Source organism: Sus scrofa, chromosome 15 (genome assembly GCF_054392235.1).
Source record: "Sus scrofa isolate SSC_HxYL_T2T_F1_AM1 chromosome 15, Sscrofa_HxYL_maternal_Yorkshire_Landrace_v2.0, whole genome shotgun sequence".
NCBI classification, from domain to species: domain Eukaryota; kingdom Metazoa; phylum Chordata; class Mammalia; order Artiodactyla; family Suidae; genus Sus; species Sus scrofa.
In genome coordinates, this window is record NC_139397.1 from 138716553 (window position 1) to 138741959 (window position 25407).

The 25407-nt window shown below is 42.9% G+C and overlaps 1 protein-coding gene across 2 annotated transcripts in view; it reads left to right on the forward strand.

The window, feature by feature from the left end:
* The window catches only part of SGPP2 (sphingosine-1-phosphate phosphatase 2), a 144441-nt gene that overhangs the window by 49597 nt on the left and 69437 nt on the right, over positions 1-25407 (forward strand). For both annotated transcript variants that reach the window (XM_021074877.2, XM_021074876.2), the window contains exon 2: positions 3316-3474. In XM_021074877.2, coding sequence (XP_020930536.2) covers positions 3316-3474 — 159 coding nt within the window. The remainder of the gene's footprint in view (positions 1-3315; positions 3475-25407) is intronic.

The following is a 25407-nucleotide window of genomic DNA, read 5'->3' on the forward strand; positions in this document are numbered from 1 at the left end:
TATCTTTCACTTAGTGACCCGAGGCATAGTGCTTTATTTATGGTTTTATAGTTAAGCAAGCCTGCTTTGTTCTGTGACATTCTGATGGCTTTTTAGAGTGATTATTAACTTAACAGTGGACTCTAAAAGTTCCCTAGATTTCCCTCTCTATTTATGGTCCCCTACTGGGACTTCTACAAATACCTGGGTAACCACCCTACTCTATTCCTATCAATATAATTCTTGGGTACCAGGAATTGACACATGAAAGGGGTTTGACCCTTGTCAAAGTTTTGCAGAAGTTTTTTCATAAACTTTCAAAGCAGGTCAGATCATCAGGTGTGCCTGATAGCTGGTATTTAAATAACTAATCTTTATATAAAAAGGGTCTTTTCACAGGGTTTGCCCCAAGGTCAGGCCTGTTGGATGTTTATCCATCTGTCTGTCTGTCTGTCTATCTATCTATCTATCTATCTATCTATCTATCTATCTATCTATTTTACTTTTTAGGGCCACACTTGTGGTATATGGAGTTTCCCAGGCTAGGGGTCGAATTGGAGCTGTGGCGCTGGCGTTCACCACAGCAATGCAACACCAGATCCTTAACACACTGAGTAGGGCCAGGGATCGAACCTGTGTCCTCAAGAATGCTAGTCAGATTCGTTAACTGCTGAGCCACCATGGGGACTCTTGGATGTTATATTTCTAAAACAGAATTTGCAAAGATGAGTCCTTAGCTTAAATAATGAGAGATGGGGAGAAGGTAGGAGGGAAGAGTTTGTCACTTATTTATTCTTCACAATCCCTTGGTCATGTTTTGTAAATCCAGCCATAATATCTTGGCAAAGAGGTGAAACTTCCCTTTTTAATTCATTTTATGTATTACTATATATCCTCTTTGGGATGGATACATTCTTTCTCCTTTGAATTCACTTAGAAGTAAAGTTTATCCCTAGAGAGATGAACTTTAGGCAACGTTATATGCTCACCCCTGACTAGTAACTTTCTCTGAGGTAGCACCATGCACTGCTTGGCTTGAGATTGATTTTTTAACTTGCCATGACTGGTTTACACAAATCCGAATATACCTCTGGAGCTATGGGCAGTATCAGCTTCCCCCTGAGTCACAGGGCTCTGTGGGGGAGGGAAAGATGCTGGAATAAAACTGGGAGCCTTGTAGAGACCAGAAAGCAAGCCATGCATACTTGGTAGGTAGCCAGCAGTGCCAGGTACAACTGATATTCTTGCAATTTCCCCAAGGTCATTTTTTTCCCCTGCTTAGGTAAAAAATGCACTCCTGGCCTTTTTCAAGGCTTCAAATACAATATTGGTCTTTTAAAAATTAATTCCCTCAAATTATACTTTTTGGTACCCAGCCACCCCCACCAGAAAAGAGCTCCTTGAAGCCAGGCGTCACACTTGGCTCATCTGAATATTCTTGGCACCCAGCCCAAGTTCTGAGTCATCCTAGGCACAGAATGAATATTTGCAGAATAAGGGCACACAGCTTATTCTCTGAATTTCCCCAACATTCGACATTGTGTAAAAACAAACCAAAAATCCAGACCTACAAGATCCTTGACATAGTCACCCCTGTGGCAGGACTGCCTCTTTTCCTCTTCATTTTCTGTATTGGCATTTTACTTCGATTTTACTTTTAGGAAGTTTATGTCTACCATCAATAGCTTTAAACCTCTGCTTTTTAGATTCATTTAACAGGGTGACAAAGCTTTTGTCTTTTACTCAGGACTATGATACCATCATTTCAGGACATACACCATATTTTTAAATAGATTGTCTGCTTATGCCTGTTTTAATACCCTTAAATCTCTTCCCCCCCCCTCCCTGCCTACTACCAGGATAATAGGGTGGAAGAGGTGATAGACAATGGGAGTGCATTTTAGCAGGCCCCCTGTGTACTTGCTGTGTTTCTTATATCATTGCTGTGGTGGGTTGACTTGATTAATCCCATTTAAAAAGGAAATTACAAACAGTCATCAAGTTATTTTTCTAAAGTCTTCACACTGGGAGTTCCCTGGTGCCCTTGTAGGTTAAGGAGCTGGCATGATCACTGCTGTGGCATGGGTTTGATCCCCGGCCTGAGAACTTTCATATGCCATGGGCGCAGCCAAAAAAAAAAAAGAAAGAAAGAAAAAAAGAAAAAAAGCTAATTCAAAGACTTTTAAAAAAAATCCCTTGTTGCTGCAACAAATTACCACAAACTTAGTGGCTTAAAACAACAACACAAATTTATCCTGTGGATACAGAATATGTGGAGGTTATAAGAGCAAAATAGTTATTTTTTGGCTAAAATCAAGGCATCCGCAGAGCTCAAGGAGAGAATCCTTTTTCTCACTTTTTCCAGCTCTTCGAGGCTGCCTGCACTCCTTGACTCCTGGCTCCTTCTTCCATCTTCAAAGCCATCTGCGTAGCATCTTCAAATTGCTTTCTGATGCCTGACTCTCTGTCTCCTATTTTTTAAGTATCTTTTTGATTACATTGAACCTTCTCACATGATCCCAGGGTAAGCCCTTGATCTTGAAATCATTAATCACATCTGCAAAGCCCTTTTTGCCATGTAAGGTAACATATTTGCAGATTCTAAGGATAAGGATGTGGATGTCTTTGGGGTCATTCTTCTGCCTACCACAGCCCTGGACCTGCATGGTGTCCTGACAGAGCTCACCTCCCTTGAGTTTCCAGCCTTCTGTATACACAGGAGGCTTTTTTGGTGTGTCTCCCCTTGATATTTCTGTCTGGGATGTTACTTATATAATTGTATGACGATATGAAAAACAAACATCATCTGTGTTTATATGGACACATCAGGGTTGATAGATGTTCAGTATCACTGTAGGCTGATAATAATGATACTGTAATTATATAAGGAGAGAGCAGGCAGCACCTGGATAGTTGAAACCTTGTGAAAATCATAGATGGAGGTTTTTATTTTATTTTATTTTATTTATTTATTTATTTTTGTCTTTTGTCTTTTTGTTGTTGTTGTTGTTGTTGTTCCTATTTCTTGGGCCGCTCCCGCAGCATATGGAGGTTCCCAGGCTAGGGGTCGAATCGGAGCTGTAGCCACTGGCCTACGCCAGAGCCACAGCAACGTGGGATCCGAGCCTCATCTGCAACCTACACCACAGCTCACGGCAACGCCGGATCCTTAACCCACTGAGCAAGGGCAGGGACCGAACCCGCAACCTCATGGTTCCTAGTCGGATTCGTTAACCACTGCGCCACGACAGGAACTCCTAGATGGAGGTTTTTAAAACTTGGCCTTTAATGATCTGTCCAGTGAACTCACAGAGTGTTCTAACTTTTGTCTTTTAGGCTTATGTACAGAAGTACGTTGTGAAGAATTATTTCTACTATTACCTATTCAGATTTTCAGCCGCTTTGGGTCAAGAAGTGTTCTACATCACGTTCCTTCCATTCACTCACTGGAATATTGACCCTTATTTGTCCAGAAGACTGATGATCATATGGGTTGTAAGTACCATTATTACTTGGGAACCAGTGTGACTTCTACAACAGCCACCCTGCTTTGGAATTCAAGTATTCTGCACCTATGCTCCTTTCTAAAATCACTTAGGTTTGAATTTTTACCTGATTTACTGTAAAATTAAAAAGCTCTGGAAAGAGGACTTCCCATCTTGGCTCAGCAGTAACGAACCTGACTAGCATCCATGAGGATGGGGAGTTCGATCCTTGGCCTCGCTCTGTGGGTTAAGGATCTAGCATTGCCGTGAGCTGTGGTGTAGGTCACAGGAGAGGCTTGGATCCCACATTGCTGTAACTGTGGTGTAGGCTGGCAGCTACAGCTCCAATTTGACTCCTAGCCTGAGAACTTGCATATGCCGTGGGTGTGCCTCTAAAAAGACAAAAAAAAAAAAAAAAAAAGAAAAGAAAAAGAAAAAAAAAAGAAAAAGAAGCAGAACGGGCAGGAGCTATGGGCGGATAAGACTGGGAGAGGGGAGACATGAAGTATAGAGAAAGGAACTTTCTGAGAACCAATGCAGGGACAAAAAATGCCTTCTCCCAAGAGGCCCCATTTTAATAAAAGTTGATCAAAAACTGAAAGTTAAGAGCTGTTGACTGATAACATCAGGTGGAATTAAGTGTGACTGCTCCGTACCCATTGGAGACCCAGAAGCACCTAAGGCGGGGCAGCTTCTGTGAGGGAGCTTCTAGTGTTACGGGGCAGCTGGTGTATACACAAATCCCAGGGACAACTCCAGGTGGAGTGGCGGAACCCCTTCTGACGTTTTGTTTGGGACACTATTTTTTAACTTTATTCAGTAGCAAATAAGTTCTGATTTGTTTGTTTGTTTGTTTTTAATTGGCGGAGATGGTGGCCATTTGCAAGGCAGCTGGGCTGTGCTGTGAGCCTCCCGGCCCTGGAACCAGCTAGGCCTGGGTTCATGTGCAGCTCAGCCAGTGCACTTGACCCTGTCTCCTGGTCCTGAGCCTGTAAGATGGTGTTAATGACCTGCGTCTCCCAGAGTCATCAGGAACTCTTACAGGGTGTGCCTGGAGCATAGGAAGACTGCAGGTCGCTATAAGCATGACGATGCCTACTGATCAGCTGCAGAAGGCCAAAGAGTCTCAAAGGTCAACCAATTCTAAAGTCAGGATTGCTGAGTGGGGAAAGGGGGCGTCAGGGGCAAGGCTGCCAGCAGGGCTGTCTCCCTAACTCAAGATTCTGCCCTGCAAACGGAGCTTCAGAAGGGTTTCACTGTGTGTGAAGGAGTCAGGTGCTGGGCAGCTCTGCTCTGGCTGTGCCCCAGGGTTTTATTTTTCTCATTTGTATAACAAGTGAGAGGGGACTTGATCAGGAGCACAAATGTCCCCGAATGGAGGGGAAGAGCAATAAAGCATTAAAGTGCTGGGGGAGGCAGGGAGTTTGCACCTACGGACACTGGAGATGGCTGCCCCTCATCTATGCCTGTGAGGAAAAAACAGGCCAGACCTGTCAGATCTGTTTTTTATATGAAATCTAGTTTCTTCATTTTAATACATTTTTATATTTTTTCTGCAGGAGTCTGAGTCAATAATTTTTAGTTGCTTTCTTTTTTTAAATTGTTTATTTTTTTGGAGTTTCCGTTGTAGCATAGCAGAAATGAATCCAACTGGGAACCATGAGGTTGCAGGTTCAATCCCTGGCCTTGCTCAGTGGGTTAAGGATCCAGTGTTGCTGTGAGCTGTGGTGTAGGTTGCAGACACAGCCCAGATCCCATGTGGCTGTGGTGTAGGCTGGCAGCTGTAGCTCTGATTAGACCCCTAGGCTGGGAACCTCTATATGCCTCGGGTGCGGCCCTAAAAAGCAAAAAAAAAAAAAAACAAAAAAAAAAAAACAACAAACTTTATGTTTTATTAAAATGTACTTGATTTACAATGTTGTGCCAATTTCTCCCAACTTTTTTTTTTTATGCTGAGAAAAATAGGAAATTTATTCTATACTTTATCCCATTTTGTATGGCTTTCATCTTTACTGTTTAGTATTATCTATTACATTTCAATTTTTCTTTAAAAATTAGCATTTTATTAAAATTGTGTATATTATGCAACTAAAATTTATAAAGAAGAAAGCCTTATATACCATTAAATATTTTAGATAGCATAATAAAAAGAATAGCTTAACTGGGAAGAATAACAAAAATAATACACTCTGAAAATAAGTAAAATATAAAATGCATAAATTGGTTAAAAAACAGTGTAACTATATAAATGTGTCCTCACAATTTGTTAGATCTTATTGATTCTTCAGTATAGGCATTACACCATTCTAGGTGATGTGATAAACAAGACATTATAGACCTTACATTGTACCATGAAGAGAAATGGATAATAATAATACAATTGTAGAGCTGTATTGTTTAATTTTACAGTTGCATTATTGAATTATAATTATCATAACTTCTTTGATGGAGAGGGAATCAGAATCAGTTCTTTTTGTTTTTTTGTTTTTTTTTCCCACTGTATAGCAAAGGGATCAGGTTATCCTTACATGTACACATTACAATTATATTTTTTCCCCCAAGAATCAGTTCTAAGAAGACTTCAGCATTCCAAGAATGATGTGAAATGACCCACTTCATGGTGGATTATGCACTTATTTACTATGAGATATATTTCTTCTCCCGAGAGTCCTTGTTTGTGTATCACTTGTAGATTTTTGGATTGCAGTTATTCTGAAGTTTTGATATAAGAGTCTATATGTATATGAGATTGTTTTAAGTTGCTGTTCTCTTAATTGCAAGTTCATCTCCAGTGTCCTGCTTTTGTACCCACCTCCTCTCATGATTTCTGATTTTGGTGGTATAATTGTGCATGGATGGTTTCGTGTCTTTACTGTATATATACCTTTACTGGTGAGCCTTGTCATTTGTGGAATTTTTGTTTCCTGTTGCTGTCTTTTCTGCCTAGAGAAGTTCCTTTAGTATTTGTTGTAAGGCTGGTTTAGCGTTGCTGAATTCTCTCAACTTTTGCTTATCTGTGAAGGTTTTGATTTCTCCTTCAAATCTGAATGAGAGCCTTGCTGGGTAAGGTAATCTTGGTTGGAGGCTTTTGTCTTTCATCACATTAAGTATATCACGCCACTCCCTTCTGGCCTGCAGAGTTTCTGCTGAAAAATCTGCTGATAACCTTATTGTAGTTCCCTTGTATGTTACTTGTGTCTTTTCCCTAGCTGCTTTCAAGATTTTCTCTGTCTTTCATTTTGGTTAGTTTGATTAATATGTGTTTTGGTGTCTTCCTCCTTGGATTTGTTTTATATGGTACTTCCTGGATTTGAGTGAGTGGTTCCTTTCCCATGTTGGGGAAGTTTTTGGCTATTATCTCTTGGACTATGTTTTCTGTCCCCTTCTCTCTCTCTTCTCCTTCTGGCACCCCTATAATATAGATGTTGGCGTGTTTAACGTTGTCCCAGAGTTCTCTGAGACTCTCTTCAAGTGTTTTCAATCTTTTTTCTCTTCTGTTCTGCATCCATAATTTCCACTAAACTGTCCTCCACCTCGCTTATTCATTCTTCTGCCTCCTGTATCTGCTGTTGGCTGCTTCTAGTGAATTTTTTATTTCAGTTATTGTATTTTGCATCTCTTCTTGTTTAGGTTTTATATCTTGTATCTCTTTGGTCAGTGTTGCCTGTAAGTTATCCATCTTTGCCTCCAGTTTATTTCCAATGCCTTGCATCATCTTCAGCATGAACAATCCGAAGTCTTTTTCCTGGAGGCTAAGAATCTCCTCTTCACTTAGTTTATTTTCTGGGGTTTTTCCTTTCTCCCTCATCTGAGTTACAGTTCTCTGTCTTTTCATTTTTATAGGTTTTTGGTGTGGTGACCTTTTTACAGATAATAGGGTTGTAGCCTCTGTTACTTCTGGTGTCTGCCCGCCTTGTGGCTGAAGTTGGTATGGGGGGCTTGCTGTAGGCTTCCTGATGGGAGGGGCTGATGCCTGCCCACTGGTGGGTGGAGCTGATTCTAATCCCTCTGGTGGGGGGGGCTTAGTCTCTGGATGGGATTAGAAGCAGCTGTGTGCCTGAGGGGTCTTTAGGGAGCCTGTTTACTGAGGGGTGGGGCTGTGATCCCACCTGGATTGTTGTTTGCCCTGGGGCTTCTCAGCACTGACTGATGGGTGGGGCCAGATTTTCCCAAAACAGCCCCCTCCAGAGAAAGGCAGCTGCTGAACATTCCCGAGAGCTTTGCCTTCAATGTCCCTCTCTCACAACAAGCCACCTTCACCCCTGTTTTCCCAGGATGTCCTCCAAGAACTGCAGTCAGGTTTGACCCAGATTCCTCTGGAGAGCTCGCTCTGCCCTGGGACCCAGTGCACGTGAAAGTCCATGTGCGCCTTTTAAGAATGGGGTCTCTGTTTCCCCCAGTCCTGTGGAGCTCCTGTGCACAAGCCGCACTGGCCTTCAATGCCAGATGCTCCAGGGGCTCTTTCTCCCAGCGCCAGATCCCCGCACGTGAGGGTTTGATGTGGGGCTCAGAACTCTCCTGTAGGTGAGTTTCTCTCTGTGAACCAGTTAGTTTCAGTCTGTGGAGCTTCCCACCTGGGAGGTATGGGGTTGTTTATATCAAGAAATCTCCCCTCCTACCTCTTGATGTGGCCTCCTCTTTTTCTTCTGGAGTAGGGTATCTTTTTTAAGGTTTCCGGTCCATTTGGGTGGGGATTGCTCAGCTTTTAGTTGTGAATTTTGTTGTTTTTAGGAGGGAAGTTGAGCTCCAGTCCTTCTATTCCCCAGCCATCCTAATCCTCTCACCAATTTCTCCCAACTTTTTAACAGGCTTACATTTAAAAAGCTTTATAAGCCAACTGAACAAAGAATCCTTGAAGTCCAAAGTTTTGAGGCCTAGTTTGAAGCCTCTCACCTAAAGGACCGCTGAGGTCCCTTGAGTTTATGACTAGGATTATTTGGCCCTGAATTCTTCCCAACTATTTGCTTTCTAAAACTACAAGCCACTTTTTCCTTTCTTCATCCCTGTCTCCCAGCCAGACCTCTTCTGAAATCTAGCGTATGCCTAAAAGTATGGCCTGAGAATCTGCAAAAGCAGAGGCATCTTGCAAAAAAGCTGAGTATTAGCACAGTTGCCTCCTTTCTGAAGATCCTTCCGTTTCTGCAAAGCAGTGATGTCCCCTGGAGCATCTGGGGTCCCAGGAGGAGAGAGAGAGAGTGGGAAACATTCCTTCTATTCCTAAGATCTGAAAATGCACCCAAGATCCATAGTGCTTGAGTTTTGTTTCCTGTCATTTGTTTTCTGAGATACTAAAAAAATAAAAAATAAATAAAAAAACTTCTATGGTAATTGAGTGGGAAAAATGATGCAAAAATACTTTTAATAACCTGAGAATATCTTCTACTGTGCAGTCCGCTCATAGCCAGTCATCTTGTCCACTGAGAGGGGCACTTTTCCTGAGGAACCAGGAAGACCCTGTGGGAGCCAGTGGTTTGGGGACTCTGCTTGTCATTTTGGGTTGTCACGTTTCACTCTGGAGCCTTTATTTCCAAGTGCTCAGAGGATTTCCCATGTGAGGTAGAATTGCCAGTCTTTTGTGAGAAAGTGGGCAAATAAAGTCTTTACCTGAGAGGGGGAAAGAGCAACCTTTGAGTATGCCACTTGCCCTAAGCTTTGGTGACCTGTTACTTGCTTTTTTTCTTTTTAAACTGGCTGTACCCATGGCATATGTAAGTTCCCAGGAGGGACTGAATCTGAGCAGCACCCGTGACCTGCACCACAGCTGTGGCAATGCCGGATCCTTTAACCCACTACGCCAGACTGGGGACTGAACCCTCGCCTCCAGGAGTGACCTGAGCTGCTGCAGTTGGGTTCTTAACCCACTGCACCACAACGGGAACTCCATTATTTGCTTTTAACAGTGGGTTCCTGGCCAGGTCCACAACGCACCAATGCAGAGAGTAATCCGTATCAGTGAGGCGGTGTGTACATTCCTGGCAGTTCTTGGTGGAAAGAACAGAAGCCATTCTCAGGAGGAAGGGAGGGAAGGAAGAAGGGGCAGAGAGAGGGTGGGGGCTGGGATACCGAGAGGGAGGGAAAGTAGTTGCTCTGTGTTCCGCTGCAGAAGTAATAATGGGAGAGGCTGGATCTGGCTCCAGTGTTGAGGGTGGGTGAAAAGAGGGAAAATTCCTGATGGTGTTGGGAGTTGGAGGGAAGGGAAGGTGCAGATGGGTGAGATTCTTTTGGGCAATCAGCATCCGGCTGAGGAAGCCTCTCCTGTAAGGGATATCCCAAATTAGTGGCTGCCTCTTCAAGGGGTGAAGGATGAAGAAATGCTCATTACATAGGGGGCAGAGCTTGAGGTCGCCTAACGTTACACATTTTGTCTCACCCACAATTCTTTGGAAGGCAACTATGTTCAAGCATGCCAAACCTCTTGCCAAATTTTATGTTAATTGGACTGTTGTCATTGGATGAAGTCTCAACAGGTTTTATTGCTTTTAAAAATAATTTGCTATATGAGGGGTGACTCAGACTGTCTGAAGTAGTTCAGCAGAATTTATGGTTATATTCACCATTTTCTCATCACAGTCATAATTGTTCCTCCCACTGCTGTACCTTTTTTATTGTTTTTGTTTTGGCCTCTGTGTTATCTTATTTGTTATTCAAAACAATGGGTTAGTATCATTTTCATCATTTTATTAGATTGGCATAGTAATATTTCAAATAATAATAAGCCGTTTTATATAAAATGAGCTGTTAGTATATATGCTCTCCACCATATGATGCTTTTCATGTTTTACCTCATTGAATCTCGCCAGCAATCCTGAGAAGCGACTACTGCCAGCCCATTTTACAGATCAGAAAATAGATCCAGTAGAAAGGATCACATTGGGTTAAGTGGATTCCATCCTGTGCTCCTAAGACCTCTGGTGCTGGAGACACGTGGTCGCCACTGCTCTTTCGTAGAACAAAGGGCATCCACTTTTGGGGGGCGGGGGTGTTGCACCCAAGGCATGTGGAAGTTCCTGGGCCACAGTTATGGCCTGCACCACAGCTGGGGCAATGACGGATCCTTAACCTGCTGTGCCACAAAGGAACTTCCCACTGTTGATTTTTTAAAGAGATGGTAAAGCTGAGGCTTGAAGAGAGTCCCTGTTGTGGCTCAGTGCATTAAGAACCCGACTAGTATCCGTGTGGTTGTGGGTTCAATCCCTGGCCTCACTCAGTGGGTTAAGGATCTGGCATTGCCAGAAGCTATGGCATAGGCTACTGTTCAGGTCGGATCCTACATTGCTATGGCTATGGTGTAGGATGGTGGCTATGGCTCTGATTCGACCCCCAGCCTGAGAATTTTCATATGCCACAGGATCAGCCTTAAAAAAAAAAAAAAAAAAAAGCCTGAGGCTTTAAGAATTAAAACCACTTGCCCAAGATTCTCTTCCATTACATATTTGCTATGATTGCATTTCAGGTTTGCCCATATGGCATTTATTAACTCTGATCTACCACTTAAGTGTCTTCTATATACCTTTCTTGACAAGTCAAAGGTATTTTGTCCCAGGAAACTTAGATAAGTTTTTGTTAAATTAGCTGAAAAGCATCAATGAGGTATTTTCTTCTTCTATCACCTATCAGGGTTTTTAACCTGTCATTGGATTCAACAAAATCTTCAACATTGGGACAGAAAAGGCCATGAACAGGTTATTAGATGTTCATAAAGCAATGCTGTAGATAGCGCTTCAGAAGGAGTCGCTGTCCAGCTGAGTAATTACCTGATTCCTTGGCTTCAATTTTGGCATGGTGACAGCCCCCCTGAAAAAGAAAATAAAAGCTTTAAGAGGGTATTGCTTGTGTCTTAAAAAGGTTAGAGTCAATTTCATTGAATCCTCATGGTGTTCAGTTTTGTCACATGAGGCGAAATCTCACTTTCAGATAAATAAAATGATTCTCTATTTTGTAAAGTAGCAGTGCAGATATTAATACCACCATTGACCCAAGGAGGGCTCATTGTCTTTGTTCTTGTGATATTTCGATCCTGCCCCTTTTTGTAGATATTGTATGGCATTCAAGATGAAATCCAAGGGAAAAATGGGAGCTGTATATAAAAATCAAGCTTGAGGGGAATACAGATAGTCTAGGAGAAAAAGGCCTTGTCTAAAGTTGAACCATGGATTTGTCTTTAAACTTGGTCCTGGCCAAACTAAAATGAAATGACAGCGTGCACTAGGGAAGAATAGGCTTAATCCCAAGAGAAGAAATCTTCTCCTAACACATAGGATTGATAGAATCCTTAAGCATAGGAATGCATGTTGCTAATTATTTTCCTGGAAACGTTTGCTTTCACCCGATCAGCTGTGTGAGAGTTCTCAGTCTGACTCTTCCTCATAACCCCTGTGTGTTCTCCTTTTTTCAATCATTGTTGATTAAACCAGTGGAAAATGGCACCTCGGTTAATTTTCATATATTTTTAGTGAAGAGGAAAATATTTCTCAGATTTTAATCAGCCATTTGTGTTAACTCTTTTGCGGCATTGTCAGTTTGCCTTTTGAATGTATTTTAAAGGGCCTTTAATTTTTTACACTGATCTTCACCAGTTGACACAAAATGATATTGAACTATGGATTTTCCACGTCTCAGAGGCAATGTGTCTTTATGTATAAGGTTTTCAGAAGTTCATGATTTTGAGAAATGTTATATAAGTTTACAGTATCATCAAGAGTGACCTAAGGAAATCCTTTAAAATGGAATTTCATTGCTTTTATGCTGGCTGTTCACTTTAGTTTAGGCACAGACCTCACCCCTCCCTGTTGCCTTACCTTTTGTGACCTTCTGACCCCTTTGAGACATTTGAATTTGGGACTCCTGTCTTTTAATCTTTCTGGCCCACAGTTTCCCTGACCATAAAATAACTTACTCAGGGGGCAACTGGCCCTTAGAAAACCTGGGTCTTGCTACCTGAATTCCGGTAAAGTTAACATTTATCTTGTACTTTTTGCTTGCCTTTTTTCCCCTTTTGTAAACACTCCTTTTACCAACACCAAAAGATAGAGGCCCCACCATTCTAATCCATGTGTGGTTATTTGAAGTCAATGTCAATTCTATCCAAACTGTTCTTACAGTTTTTCTGATTGTCAAAGGCCTGGTTGAAATAATGCCAGGCAGGCTTATTCTCACCTAACAATTCATGGTTTTTTTTTTTTGTTTGTCTGTTTTCATTTTTTTGTGGGTTTTTTTGTTTTAAAGTTCCCTCAATCCATTTTAATTCATGGCTTTTGATGACCTCTGTGAATGGAAGCAAGGATTGTAAGTGGCTGGGGTGGGGGGAGGAACGTGGGAGGGACCTCTGATTCCACATCTGTCAGCAGCCTTGAGGTTTCATCAGAGGTTCCCGACCCTGAAATACCATAAAAGGAACATGAGGCTGATGTTTATAGGGTGTTTTTTAGTTTTTTTTCTAGAAACATATCCACTTAAACTAGCTCAGGAAAGGGGGGGCTTGGTTTTAAGGGTATAAGATCCCACGGGAGACAGAAGCTCACAGGAGCTAATGCCAATGAACAGCTTGGCTTCTGCTACAACAAAGCAGCGACTCCACGGATCTGCTTCTTCACCTCCCGTTGCCAGCTGGTAACTTCCTGTCTTTTTGTTCACAGACCCAAGACAACCTGACCTAGCTCACTGGGTAGCACAGCTCTGTCCATCTCTGGCCATGCATATGTTGGCCAATGCATATGTTGGCTGTATTTGATCCAAGCAGCTGTGTTGGGGGTGGGAAGAGACAGTTAACTGGGGTACAGAGCCCTGGGCCAGGTTGAAATATCAAGAGACGTGGACTAGGATCCTAGCCATGAAACCTTGTTCAAGGCGCTTCATGATTCCGGTCTGCTGCATCCCTAGCTTCAGAATGAAAGTATTCAGCTAGAGAATCTATGGAGGCATGAAACATGGTCATGACTCTATATGTTTGCTGTGTGGCACTTAAGAGTTCCATCCATGGCCTGGAGTACGAAGGCAAAGAGTAAGTGCTGGGTGGAATATCATTTTAAAAAGGTCACATTATCTCTTCTGCAGACCGAATGCTAATGTGGTTTTACATATTTCATCTTGTTCTGTGAACCCCTTAATATTAGGCAGTGCATTTGAAACGCATATCAAATCCACTACTAAATAATTGTTCGAAGTCTGCTGTTTTGTCTTCTAAGCGATCAAAAGAACGCTTTAAAAGGAAATGCTGAATTGCTTGGTGAATATAGGTTTCATTTTTTTGTACACTCAAAATCCCAGCAATAAGATAAGAGCAGACGACTCCTCCCTTCTGCTTCTACTCTCGCAGGTCAAATTAACTTCTGTTGGAGAGCTCGAGTTTAACATGAGAGATTTTACATCTTTCATTATTGAAAGCTGGCTAGCTGATGTTACAGTGCAAAGCAGACTTACAATTTACATTTAAATTGTGCCTACGCTTTAGCGCCTAACTGCAAAAATAGAGTCTTGGGTATTATTTTAGAAACATTCCCATAAACTGGTTAAGAGGCATCTTTGCGATAACACATCAGAAGGCAGCAGTAGTCTCCCTGGATGTGGGCAGGCTGCCATCTGGCTGTGTCACAGGGGACTCTGAGACCCGGTAAGAGAGGGGAGCCAAACAGCCTGCCCCTACCCTGTAATTCACAACCCCTGGACTGGGGTCAATTTTAGTGCCAAAAGATGACTTTTAATGTGATTATCTCCTAATCCTCTGTTTAAACCACTACCACCGTTCACTTCAAAAGACTGCCCTGCTTGTGAAGTTGGTTCTTGCTTGAGATTAATGAGTCTTGAAAAGTATTCAACAATGGCCAGATTGTAACCCTCACTAACTTGCCTTGAATGAAATAGAATTAGGCGTCACAGATTCTGCCAGGTCCTCTGAAGTGGAATCTTGTAATTTAGCCTTAGTTAAATATTAAGTAAATGTCTCTAGGGGGTTTGTTATGCAAACTGTATTGGTTTGGTTTTAAAACACAATAAGGAAATGTTTTGGATTTAGTGTAGGTTTAAAAGAAAGAAAGCAAGAAAACCCTTGAAAACTGGACTCCACCAGTTTGGACCTCTCTAATTACCACCGTCATTACCTGAAAAATGATCAGTCGCCACCCCCACCTCTGCTCTTTGATGACAACGAGAGAATGCGACCATATTCTTCTCTAACTCTTCTGCCACCCACCCCCAGTACTGTCCCTATTCGCAACCCCCTAAGACGGCAGTGCTGGTTTGGGTTTGGGTTTTGTTTTGTTTTGATTGAGCAGAATTGTAATCCTCCCAGATAGACACCAGCAACCCCCACCCCCCAAGCATCACTTCCAAACACTTCACTTAATTTATCTCGTGGGTGTGTGGTTACTTTACAGCTTAGCTACGTATGAAATTGTTTGAAACACCAAGAGCCCGGAGGCTGGATGTCTTTAAGGATGAAATGAGTTTGGATTTGCTACGATGCTGCAAAAAAAAAATTAAACATTTCATACAGAGTTTGGATGTGTAGTTTCCCTTTGGTTTTCTTGTAGCTTTTAATGTCTTATCTAGAAAAACAAATGGCCTTTTTCAAGTCATATCCAGACGAGAAACCAAGGTGCATCAGTCAGTCAGGCAGGGCAGTGCCTCAGAGTTTCTCTTCCTTCCTTTTTTTTCCCTTTTTTTTGCTTGTTAGGGCCAAACCCACCACATATGGAGGTCCCCAGGCTAGGGGTCTAATCAGAGCTCTAGCTGCCAATCTATGCCACAACCAAGCGACGTCAGATCCAAGCTGTGTATGCGTCGGCAACCTACACCACAGCTCATGGCAACGCCGTATGTTAGCCCACTGAGTGAGGCTAGGGATCGAACATGTGTCCTCATGGATACTAGTCAGTTTTCTGCTGAGCCACGATGGGCATTCATTCCTCCAGGAGTTACTTTCTGAATTCAGCGGGCATCTAGGACCAGGCTGCTCTCTCACCATCCCCCACCCCCACCCCACCGCCTGCAGGCTATGATTAAAGACCCCTAGGGGTCTTTACCAAGCACCCTTTCAGTCTGGACCTTCCCTGCTTCTCTCATATTCGTTTGTAAAACAAAAGAAAAGAAAATGAGCTAATCAATAGGCCATGGGGTGGGCTCTCTTTCAGAGGAAATTTTCAAATAAAATCTGAACACTCTAGTTTTTTCATGAATCAATTCCTTTTGCCAGGCTGCCTTCTTGAATGGATATAATTCTCATAGCAGCTTCTTCTGAGCTTCCTCTACCTGCCAAGTGCTTTACATGCAAGAGTCCCATTTCACAGGTGAGAAAAGGGGAACCCAAAGAGGTTAAGTGACTCACCCAAGGGAACACAGCCAGTAAGTAGAATAATTCCTGTTTACATTAATCTCTTAACCCCATCCAGTCCTTTCCAGTGCACCATCTTGCCTCACTGGCTACATTTTACTCTTTTCCCCCCAATCCAATTATTCAGAAATGTGCCTGGCCTATTTGGTTGGAAAGGTTCCAGGTATCATCACGTCTCATTTACCCTCTATGTCCAGCAGACACACGTCACCGATTTCCCAGATGTTTGCCTTCCAGTTTTCTAGGCTGTGGTCCCCTGAGTTTCCCCTCATTAGTCAGACCATGTCCCAGACTCTTTATGCTCCCTAGAAGGCCAGGAAGTGTCCCCTCTGCTGAGAAGAGGAAGGAAAGGTTTTTATCAGCTAAGTGCTCCATCACTTTACAGCTGGAGAGGCCATACTTTATTTTGGCCTCTAGAACTTTCTGGAAGCTTGAGAGTTAGGAGACAAACCCAGTCTTATTATCATAATGGTGGTCTTCTCTTTGCTTCCCTCTCCTTTCTCCAGTACAGCCCTGGGGCTTCCCAAGAGGCCCCTTTGGCAAACCCTTCTCCCCAGTGCAGACAACAGCCTTGATCTCCATTCCTTTCCTTCCAAGCCCAGCTGCCACCAGATGCCAGTCAGTCCCTGTTGCCCCAGTAGCCTCAGTGGGCAGGGTGGCTGGGAGGCATTGTGTTTGCTTGGGGGGAGCTGGGCCTCAGCCACCTGAGGGTTAGTCTGAGAAGCAGGCTTCCCGGCAGGACTCTGACCCAGGGCTCCTTCTCTCTCTGGCCTCTTGTTCCCACAGTGGTCCTGGCCACCTGCTGCTGCCTGGGACCCAGTCCAGGAGCTCTCCTTGCTGGACTGAGTCCAGCCCTTGTGCCCTTATTATGTCCCCTGTGAGGCAGCATCAATATACAATTTTCAAGGAGCTGCCGTATAACTGCTTATGAATAAATAACACTGTAAGGGAGTTCCCGTCATGGCGCAGAGGAAACGAATTCGACTAGGAACCATGAGGGTGCAGGTTTGATCCTCAGCCTCGCTGAGTGGGTTAAGGGTCCATTGCTGCCGTGAGCTGTGGTGTAGGTCGCAGACACAGCTCAGATCTGATGTGGCTGTGGCTGTGGCTGTGGTGCAGGCCAGCAGCTGTAGTTCTGATTAGACCCCTAGCCCGGGAACCTCCATATGCCGCAGGTGCAGCCCTAAAAAAGCAAAAAAATTAAATAAAATAAACCTCTTTAAAAAATAATAACACTGTAGGAGTTCCCGTTGTGGCTTTGTGGGTTAAGAACCTGACATGGTATCCATGAGGTTGCAGCTTCCATCCTTGGCCTAACTCAGTGGGTTAAGGATCCGGCGTTGCTGCAAGCTTCAGTGTAGGTCACAGATGTAGTTCAGATTCAGTGTTGCTGTGTGGCATAAGCCGGCAACTACAGCTCTGATTTGACCCCAAGCAGGTGTGGCCATAAAAAGAAGAAAAAAATAACACTGTAAAATTCATAAATGTGGCTGTGCCAGCCTTCAAGAGAGCAACAGCTCCCAGTGCAGCCATAGGCATCTTATTGGGTCGAACTGGTGCTGGACTTGGTGCTATGGGCTCTACAAACACTGTGGACTGGGGGATGGACACTATTATTCTCATTTTAAAGGTGAGGAAACAACATGAAAGGCCAGTTAGGCTGATGTAGCCAGTGGAGCAGAGTCAGGATTTGAACCTGGGGCTATCTGATTCCAGAATCCTGACTTAGGAACCCGTGCACTCACTAGCCTTTTTCCTTAATCATGTTAAAAATACTCAAGCTTTTATGTGCACTAAACATGCTCAATTAATTTTATTTTTCATCTTACAAGTAGTAAGCTGCAATAATAAAAAACTGAAAAAAGAAGAAAAAGTTTCCTAAATTCTACCTCGTTTATTGATTTGAGGGTGGTTCCCCTTTTCCATCTATTTGCCTGCCATCTATCTATCTATGCACTGTTGGCTCACAGGATGCAGTTTATATATTACTTTGTGATCAATGGTTTGATAGAACCTTGACCATGACTTGGAGTTCTTGATCCATTCCTAAGAAACAGCGGAGAATGAGATGGGGAATGGCTTGTGAATCTTTTAACCTAAAGGGAATAATTGAATTAAAGGACAGTTTAGTTACTGGAAGAATTAGCAGACTTGGGGGTGGAGGGAGGAGGTCTCTTCTGGCGCTGCAGGTGGACGCTTGGCTTGCTGCTGTGGTTTTGATCCCTGGCCCAAGGATTTCCACATGGAGCTACCAAAAAAAAAAAAAAAAAAAAAAAAAGAATTAAGAGATTTGGATTCTGTGTGAATTGCCCTGCCTTACTTTACGTAAGATAGAGGGAGATGCCTTGGTGGGAGGCATGGCCAGGCTGGGATGGGCTCGTGTTGGCTGGAGAAGATGGGCAATCAGTTAGTTCATGCTTTACTAATAACTAGCCAAATGACATTTATCTCTGTTTGGCCATCTATAAAATGTGGAATTGACAAAATGACCACAGGGCCTTTCTTATTTTGAAAGTTTTACAATTATAAAAATATTTACGGTGGGGTTGCTGCTGTGGCTCAGCTGGTTAAGGACCCGACATTGTCTCTGAGAGGATGCAGGTTCAGTCCCTGGCCTGGTTTAGTGGTTTAAGGATCCGGCTTTGTCTCAAGCTGTGGTGTAGGTCACAGATGTGGCTCAGATCTGTCGTTGCTGTGGCTGTGGCATAGACCTCAGCTACAGCTCCAGTTCGACCCCTAGCCCTGGAACTTCCATATGCCACAGGTGCAGCTATAAAAAGAAAAAGAATGTATTGATGGTGATGCGTGTTATAGGATATTCCATCTTCTTTATCCTATGTCCCAGCTTCAACAATGCATCTGGCCCTGTGCAGTTTCTCCCAGGTAACCCCAACACAGTCTTTGATTGGGTTTGATCCTACTAGGTTTTTTGGGGTCCCTTTGAGGAACAATAGTGATTCTTTGAAAAGAAGTTCTTAGAGGAATTCCCATAGTGGCTCAGCAATAACGAACCCAACTAGTATCTATGAGGACGAGGGTTTGATCCTGGCCTCACTCGGTGGGTTAAGGGTCTGGCGTTGCCTTGAGCTGTGGTGCAGGTGGAAGACGCAGCTCGGATCTGGGGTGGCTGTGGCTGTGGCATAGGCCGGTGGCTGTAGCTTCAATTGGACCCCTAGCCTGGGAACCTCCATAAGCCGCGAGTGCTGCCATAAAAAGCAAAAAAAAAAAAAAAAAAAAAAAAAAAGGAAGTCCTTAGACCCCTTATTGGACCCACTGCACCTGAATCCCTTGGCCTGGGAAACGCAAACGATTGACAGTGGAATTTGGTGCAAAGGCAAACATCAAGCACATAGTATTGCTCTGAGCTTCCGTGTGTGTGTTTGTGTGTGTCTCCATAAAAATCCATTGTTTGCATTGCATATGCTCAGATTTAACTAGAAAAAGATGTTCTTTCTCCTTTTAAAATTAAATTTCTTCTGGCATCCGTAGGCACTGAAATCAGAAGGGGGAAAATGTTTGGTTCTATTTGAAAATGTTTTTCATATACATAGCAATTTGACTCTAAGGGTTGGGAAATGACATTCTAAAGGTTTTTCCGAAAACTCCAACTTGGAAATTAGCAACTGGTGAGCAGCAGCAAGCTGGCTTCCCTTTCAACTAACACTGATCAACAAATAAAGGCTAACTGACTGAAATAAGAGGGCTGATTTCTTTAGCAGGCCATAATAGAAGGTTCAGTCAAAGGAGAAAATGAAACTGGATTTAATACTAACTCTGCAATCCTCGGCACACCTGTCTGGGGCTGCCAGCCCGTCCCAGCCTGACCACGCCCCCACGGGGGCTTCTTAAACCCGGGCTTTGTGAAATAAATAAAGGTTGAGCAGTTTTCTGCCTTTGTCTAAAAAATTGGGGGAAATATTTAGAAAGAATGGATACAGAGGGCTGGACTGACCAGCTCCATTTTTCTTTACCCAACAAAGATCACAACAGGGCTATTTCATGATAATTCATTTAAAAAAAAGAAAGAAAGAAAAAGAAAGAAAGAAAGGACAGGGGCTCATTCACTTGGTAAGCATTCCAAACAAGCTAAGTGTTCTTTGAGGCTTTTGCCCACAGGGGGCTGGAATCAGAAATGTAAACCTAAATTTGTACTGTAGAAAGCTTTTCGAATGTATAAGACTGGGTTTTATGCTTAAAAAAAAAAAGTCTACTAATCTACAAAGAATGTCAGACTATTTCCCCTAGGGACAATCAGAAGGGTGTGTCTTTAACACTGAAAGGATTAAATCATGAAAACTCTGTCAAGAGTCTGAGTTTCAGAAAACCAGGTGCTGATCTTTATTTAAAACATCTCAACTACCTGTAAAAAGATGTTTAAAGGTGTGCTAATCTATTATCTAGCTCCCTTATGGTTGTTAATTTTATGTAACCTTATATATCTTCATGAGGAATGTATTTTCAGGAAAATGTGTAAAAGAACTGTAAAACCACCTAGAGCCTTTTTAGTGTGTTACCTCTAAGATTAAAATACCTAAAGCCAGGCATAGGATAGGCCCTGGTTCAGCAATTGTGCTTGGTGGGTGGAGCAGAGGTTTCGTGATGGGAATTGTGCTAGAAGACTCAAAGAGAAAAGGCATTCAAATCAAAGCCTGACAATGTTAGATCCTCTTTTGTGGTCCCCTGGACATTTTTCATCCTTTGCAACCTGAAATTCTGAGATCAGTGTATTTAAACACTGGACGTAGATCCGAGCAAGAAAACAAGCATAGTAATCTTTTGAAGGCTACGCCTAAGATGGCTTTTAAACCCTCTGATTCTACAGACTCAAACTTAGTTCACGGGTAGTTTTTGTGGGGTGGTCTTGTGGCCGTGAGCATGATTCATTAATTATCACCAGTAGTAGCTTGTCCCTAAAGTCCATCTGGGTGTACCACAGCCAAGCCTGAAAAAAGTTAAGTGAAGGTGAAAATGTGCTTGTCGCTTAAAACTGTTGATGTGGCGTTCCCATCGTGGCGCAGTGGTTAGCGAATCCGACTAGGAACCATGAGGTTGCGGATTTGATCCCTGCCCTTGCTCAGTGGGTTAACGATCCGGCGTTGCCGTGAGCTGTGGTGAGCTGTGGTGTAGGTCGCAGAAGTGGCTTGGATCCCACGTTGCTGTGGCTCTGGCGTAGACTGGTGGCTACAGCTCTGATTAGACCCCTAGCCTGGGAACCTCCCATATGACGCGGGAGTGGCCCAAGAAATGGCAAAAAGACAAAAAAAATAAAAATAAAAAAATAAAATAAAATACTGTTGAAGATCCACCACAATACTTGAGGAAAAAAAAAAAAAAACTGTTGATGCGAAGTTGATCAGTCACTCTAGGAACAAATTGAAAAATTTTATTTGAGCCAAATTTGAGGATTATAATGCAGGAAGAGCATCTCAGAAAGCTCTGAGAGCCGTTCCGCTCCAGAAAAGCTGAGAAACGGTTGATAAGTTTTTCAGGACAGAGGGCTGTGCATCAAATAGCATATTATTTTTTTGTAATTCAATGAATTTCTTTATAGTTGTACAACCATCATCATAACCTAATTTTAGAACATTTCCATCCCAACCCCCCAGCCCATCCCTCCCGTACCCCAACCTGTCTCCTTTGGTAACCATAAGTTTTTCTAAGTCTGTGAGTCAGTCTTTTCTGCAGATAAGTTCACTGCATCCTTGTTTAAAGAATCCACATATAAGTGATAGCATATGATGTTTGTATCTCCCTGTCTAACTTCACTTAGCATAATTTCTAGGTCCATCCATGTTGCTGTGTATGCCATTACTTCTTTCCTTTTTATGGCTGAGTAATATTCCTTTGTATATATGTACCACATCTTCTTTATCCATTCATCTGTTGATGGACATTTAGGTTGTTTCCATGTCTTGGCTATTGTAATCAGTACTGAAGTGAACATTGGGATACATGTATCTTTTCAAGTCATGGTTTTCTCTGGATAGATGCCCAGGAGTGGATTGCTGGAGTCTATGCTAATTCCATTTTTAGTTTTTTGAGGAATTCATACTGTTTTCTATAATACTTGCAGCAGTTTACCTTCCCACCAACAATGTAAGAGGGTTCCCTTTTCTCTACACCCTCTCCAGCACTTATTATTTGCAGACTTTTTGATGACGGCCATTCTGGCCAGTGTAAGGTGGTACCTCATAGTAGTTTTGATTTACATTTCTCTAATAATGAGTGATGTTGAACATCATTTCCTGTGTTTTTTGGCCATCTGTATGGTTTTTTTTTTTTGGAGAACCATCTGTTTAAATCTTCTGCCCATTTTTGGACGGGATTGTTTGGTTGGTATTTTTTTTTTGGTATTGAGCTGCAGGAGGTGTTTATATATTTTGGAGATTAATCCCTTGTCCAAATGACGTATTCTTGACTGTTGACGTCATTCAGATCTAAGTGGTTCTGAGACCTCCTCCAAGATCAAGAAGGAATGTAATCTTTAAGAAGCTGTCTTGTTGATGCTGGGGAATGTTGCTCTCCATGGTTGAGCGGGGATTCAGGCGATGGGGGAGGTCTGGTCAATGCATTAAAGCAGATACACAATGCATGGTGGGGTGAGGAGAGGCCAAGGGCAGAGGAGAATTTTATGTTTACATTTTTCTTGTCTTGCCATAAAATGTGAATTTTACTTCACAAATGATGGTATGGTATCAGGGTATAATTGGTCTCATACCGCTCTCTCCACTATGAGAACAGCTGGACACAAACTCGTAGAAATAGGTTCAGTGGCGTATCTGTATCTAAACTTTGATGTCAGGAGCATGTCAGTAAGAAAGAAGTTCCATGTGTCAGTCATTGTTTCTAAAAATAATGGGTAAAAAAAGCGTGCAACTCCACAGATGGCAGAGCACTTCCAAACATATTCTTCTCTCAATCCAGCATCGTTTTTTCATAAGACATTAATACTTACATTTACATGAGATGAAACTGAGGATAAGGTATTAATAACACCCAGACCTCATTCTCAGTCCAGCCCTCTTCAGAACTGCATCATACTGTCAGGCCTAAGATAATTTCTTTTTGAAGCAAAGAAAGAATCATTGAAAAGGGTCCAACAGGCCAGACAGTAGACGGTGGATGTAGAGAGAATACTGGTGGATGGGAAAATGATATTTCAAAGGAAAATGATTGTGTAACTAGTTACAATAAGATACACTGGATAAAGATGAGCAGGATTTAAAGATGTTTAAACATTCAGTAAAGACTGGACCAGGCTGGGTTGTTTTTTCCTTTTAATTAAAGAAGAGTTTGCTCCTTTTCACTCGGTGCTGGAGGTCTTGGCTTCAGGTAATGTCAGTTTCTCCAACAACTCCTGGCACTTCTTCCTCAGTTTGCCTTCAACTGAAGAGCTGCTGGTGGTTTGAGAGCCTGAAAGGGTTAACCATTGCTAGAGTTTATCTTAAAGTACTTTCACCCTTTTTAAATCTACATTTTCTCCTGCAAGTCAAAATGTGATTAGATAAAGCCCTCCACACACTCTTGGCTTAAAAATAAAAGAAAGAAGGTGGAGTTCCCGTTGTGGTTCAGTAGGTTAAGAACCTGACTATTATCCATGAGGATATGGGTTCAATACCTGGCCTCGCTCAGTGGATTATGGATCTGGGGGTGCTGAGAGCTGCGGTTTAGGTCGCAGATGTGGCTCAGATCCTGAGTTGCTGTGGCTGTGGTGTTAGGCTGGCACCTGCAGCTCTGATTTGACTCCTAGCCTGGGAACTTCCTTATGGCACAGGGGCAGCCCTAAAAAGACAAAAAGTTTAAAAAATAAAAATAAAAGAAAGAAGGTTACCCTGTTGAATTGTACCTGTGCCATGTGCTCCTGGAAAACAGAAATCCACCCATCCTTTTGTGTCCTAGGAAGGATTTGCTGCAAGGACAGGTGCTCCCCTTGTTTACCTGTGACAAGGCCAGTCACAGATGCTCAGAGTCAGCTCCTTTGTCTTTTACTTTTTTTTTTTTTTAAGGGCCACACCCATGGCATATGGAGGTTCCCAGGCTAGGGGTCCAACTGAAGCTACAGGTGCCAGCCTACACCACAGCTTCAGCAACATCAGGCATCTGCGATATACACCACAGCTCACAGCAATGCTGGATCCTTAACCCACTGATCGAGGCCAGGGATCAAACCCACAACTTCATGGTTCCTAGTCGGATTGTTTCCACTCACCACAACGGGAACTCCTCTTTTGTCTTTTAAATGATTTGAACTCCATCCCCACTGGCCAGTCTGGATAAAATATTTGCTACTTTGACTTAACTGAACTCAAATTTCTCTCCATCCCCAGACTCCTGAACTCCCGAGCCACCCTCAGCATAGCCAGCCTACAGCTCCTCCCAACAGTAAGCTGACCTCAGGGTAAACAAGCTTCCATCAACTGCTCTATCCACCTCCCCCCACACAGAGAACATCCTTCCAGTCTTTTTTTTTTTTTTTTTTTTTTTTTTTGTCTTTTTGCCATTTCTTGGGCTGTTCCCACGGCATATGGAGGTTCCCAGGCTAGGGGTCGAATCGGACCTGTAGCTGCCAGCCTACACCAGACCCACAGCAACGCAGGATTCAAGCCGCGTCTGCAACCCACACCACAGCTCATGGCAATGCCAGATCCTTAACCCACTGAGCAAGGGCAGGGATCGAACCCACAACCTCATGGTTCCTAGTCGGATTCGTTAACCACTGCGCCACAATGGGAACTCCCCAGCTATTCTTATGACCTTCAAATCCATCCTCCTTCAGCATGTAGCATGACCTAGCTCAGATGTAAGTATGACCATGAACCACTTGTTAGAACATATGAATATCCAAGCACCTATAAATTGCCTAAAAGGCCCTTCATAATTGGACATCTACCTAAATCTCTACCTTCAGGTCTCCCCTCTTCTTGTTCTCTTTTATGGGATCACAGAACACTTGATGACCCCCTCCCACCCCATTTCCTGCATTTCAGACACACCCACACTTGGCTTTATGCTTCCTTCCTGGTGCCACCACTCCCCTGCACAGTCTTACCTGCTCCAAGTCCCAGCACAGGCACTGTCTATGGAAAAGCCGCCCTGAACCTGGGACCTCTGTTCTCTCCTAGATGGTGTTTTATTGTTCCTTGAACCCGGCACGCAGTAGCATCTCAATAAGTAATTGTCGGATAATATAAATAAAGCTTGTTTTTACAAAGAGGATTTAAGAGCTGTCCCTCTAGAGGGGACAGATGTAAAGAAGCAGTTCCAGTTCAGGGTGCCAAAGATACCTTAGAAAAATCTACAAAGTGCTAAGAGATCTTTTAAAAGTGGAATTGTCCCCCATCCGGAGTGGTGCCCCAGTGGCCCCATGGAAATTCAGGACACAGATTTTGTCGAGAGTTCATCAAGGTTGTTTGTTTGTTTGTTTTAAAGTAGTAATCCTATATGTTTCTGAACTGCTAAGGGATCTTTGAACCACAAACCAGATTTCATTTGCGTTTTAAAAGGAGCCTCAGATCTCTTTCCTGTAATTGGTGAGCAACAACTTTTAAATTTATTTAGTCATTTAATTGTTCATCTTAGAAACACCTGACAAGGGCCTATTATGACATACAATGC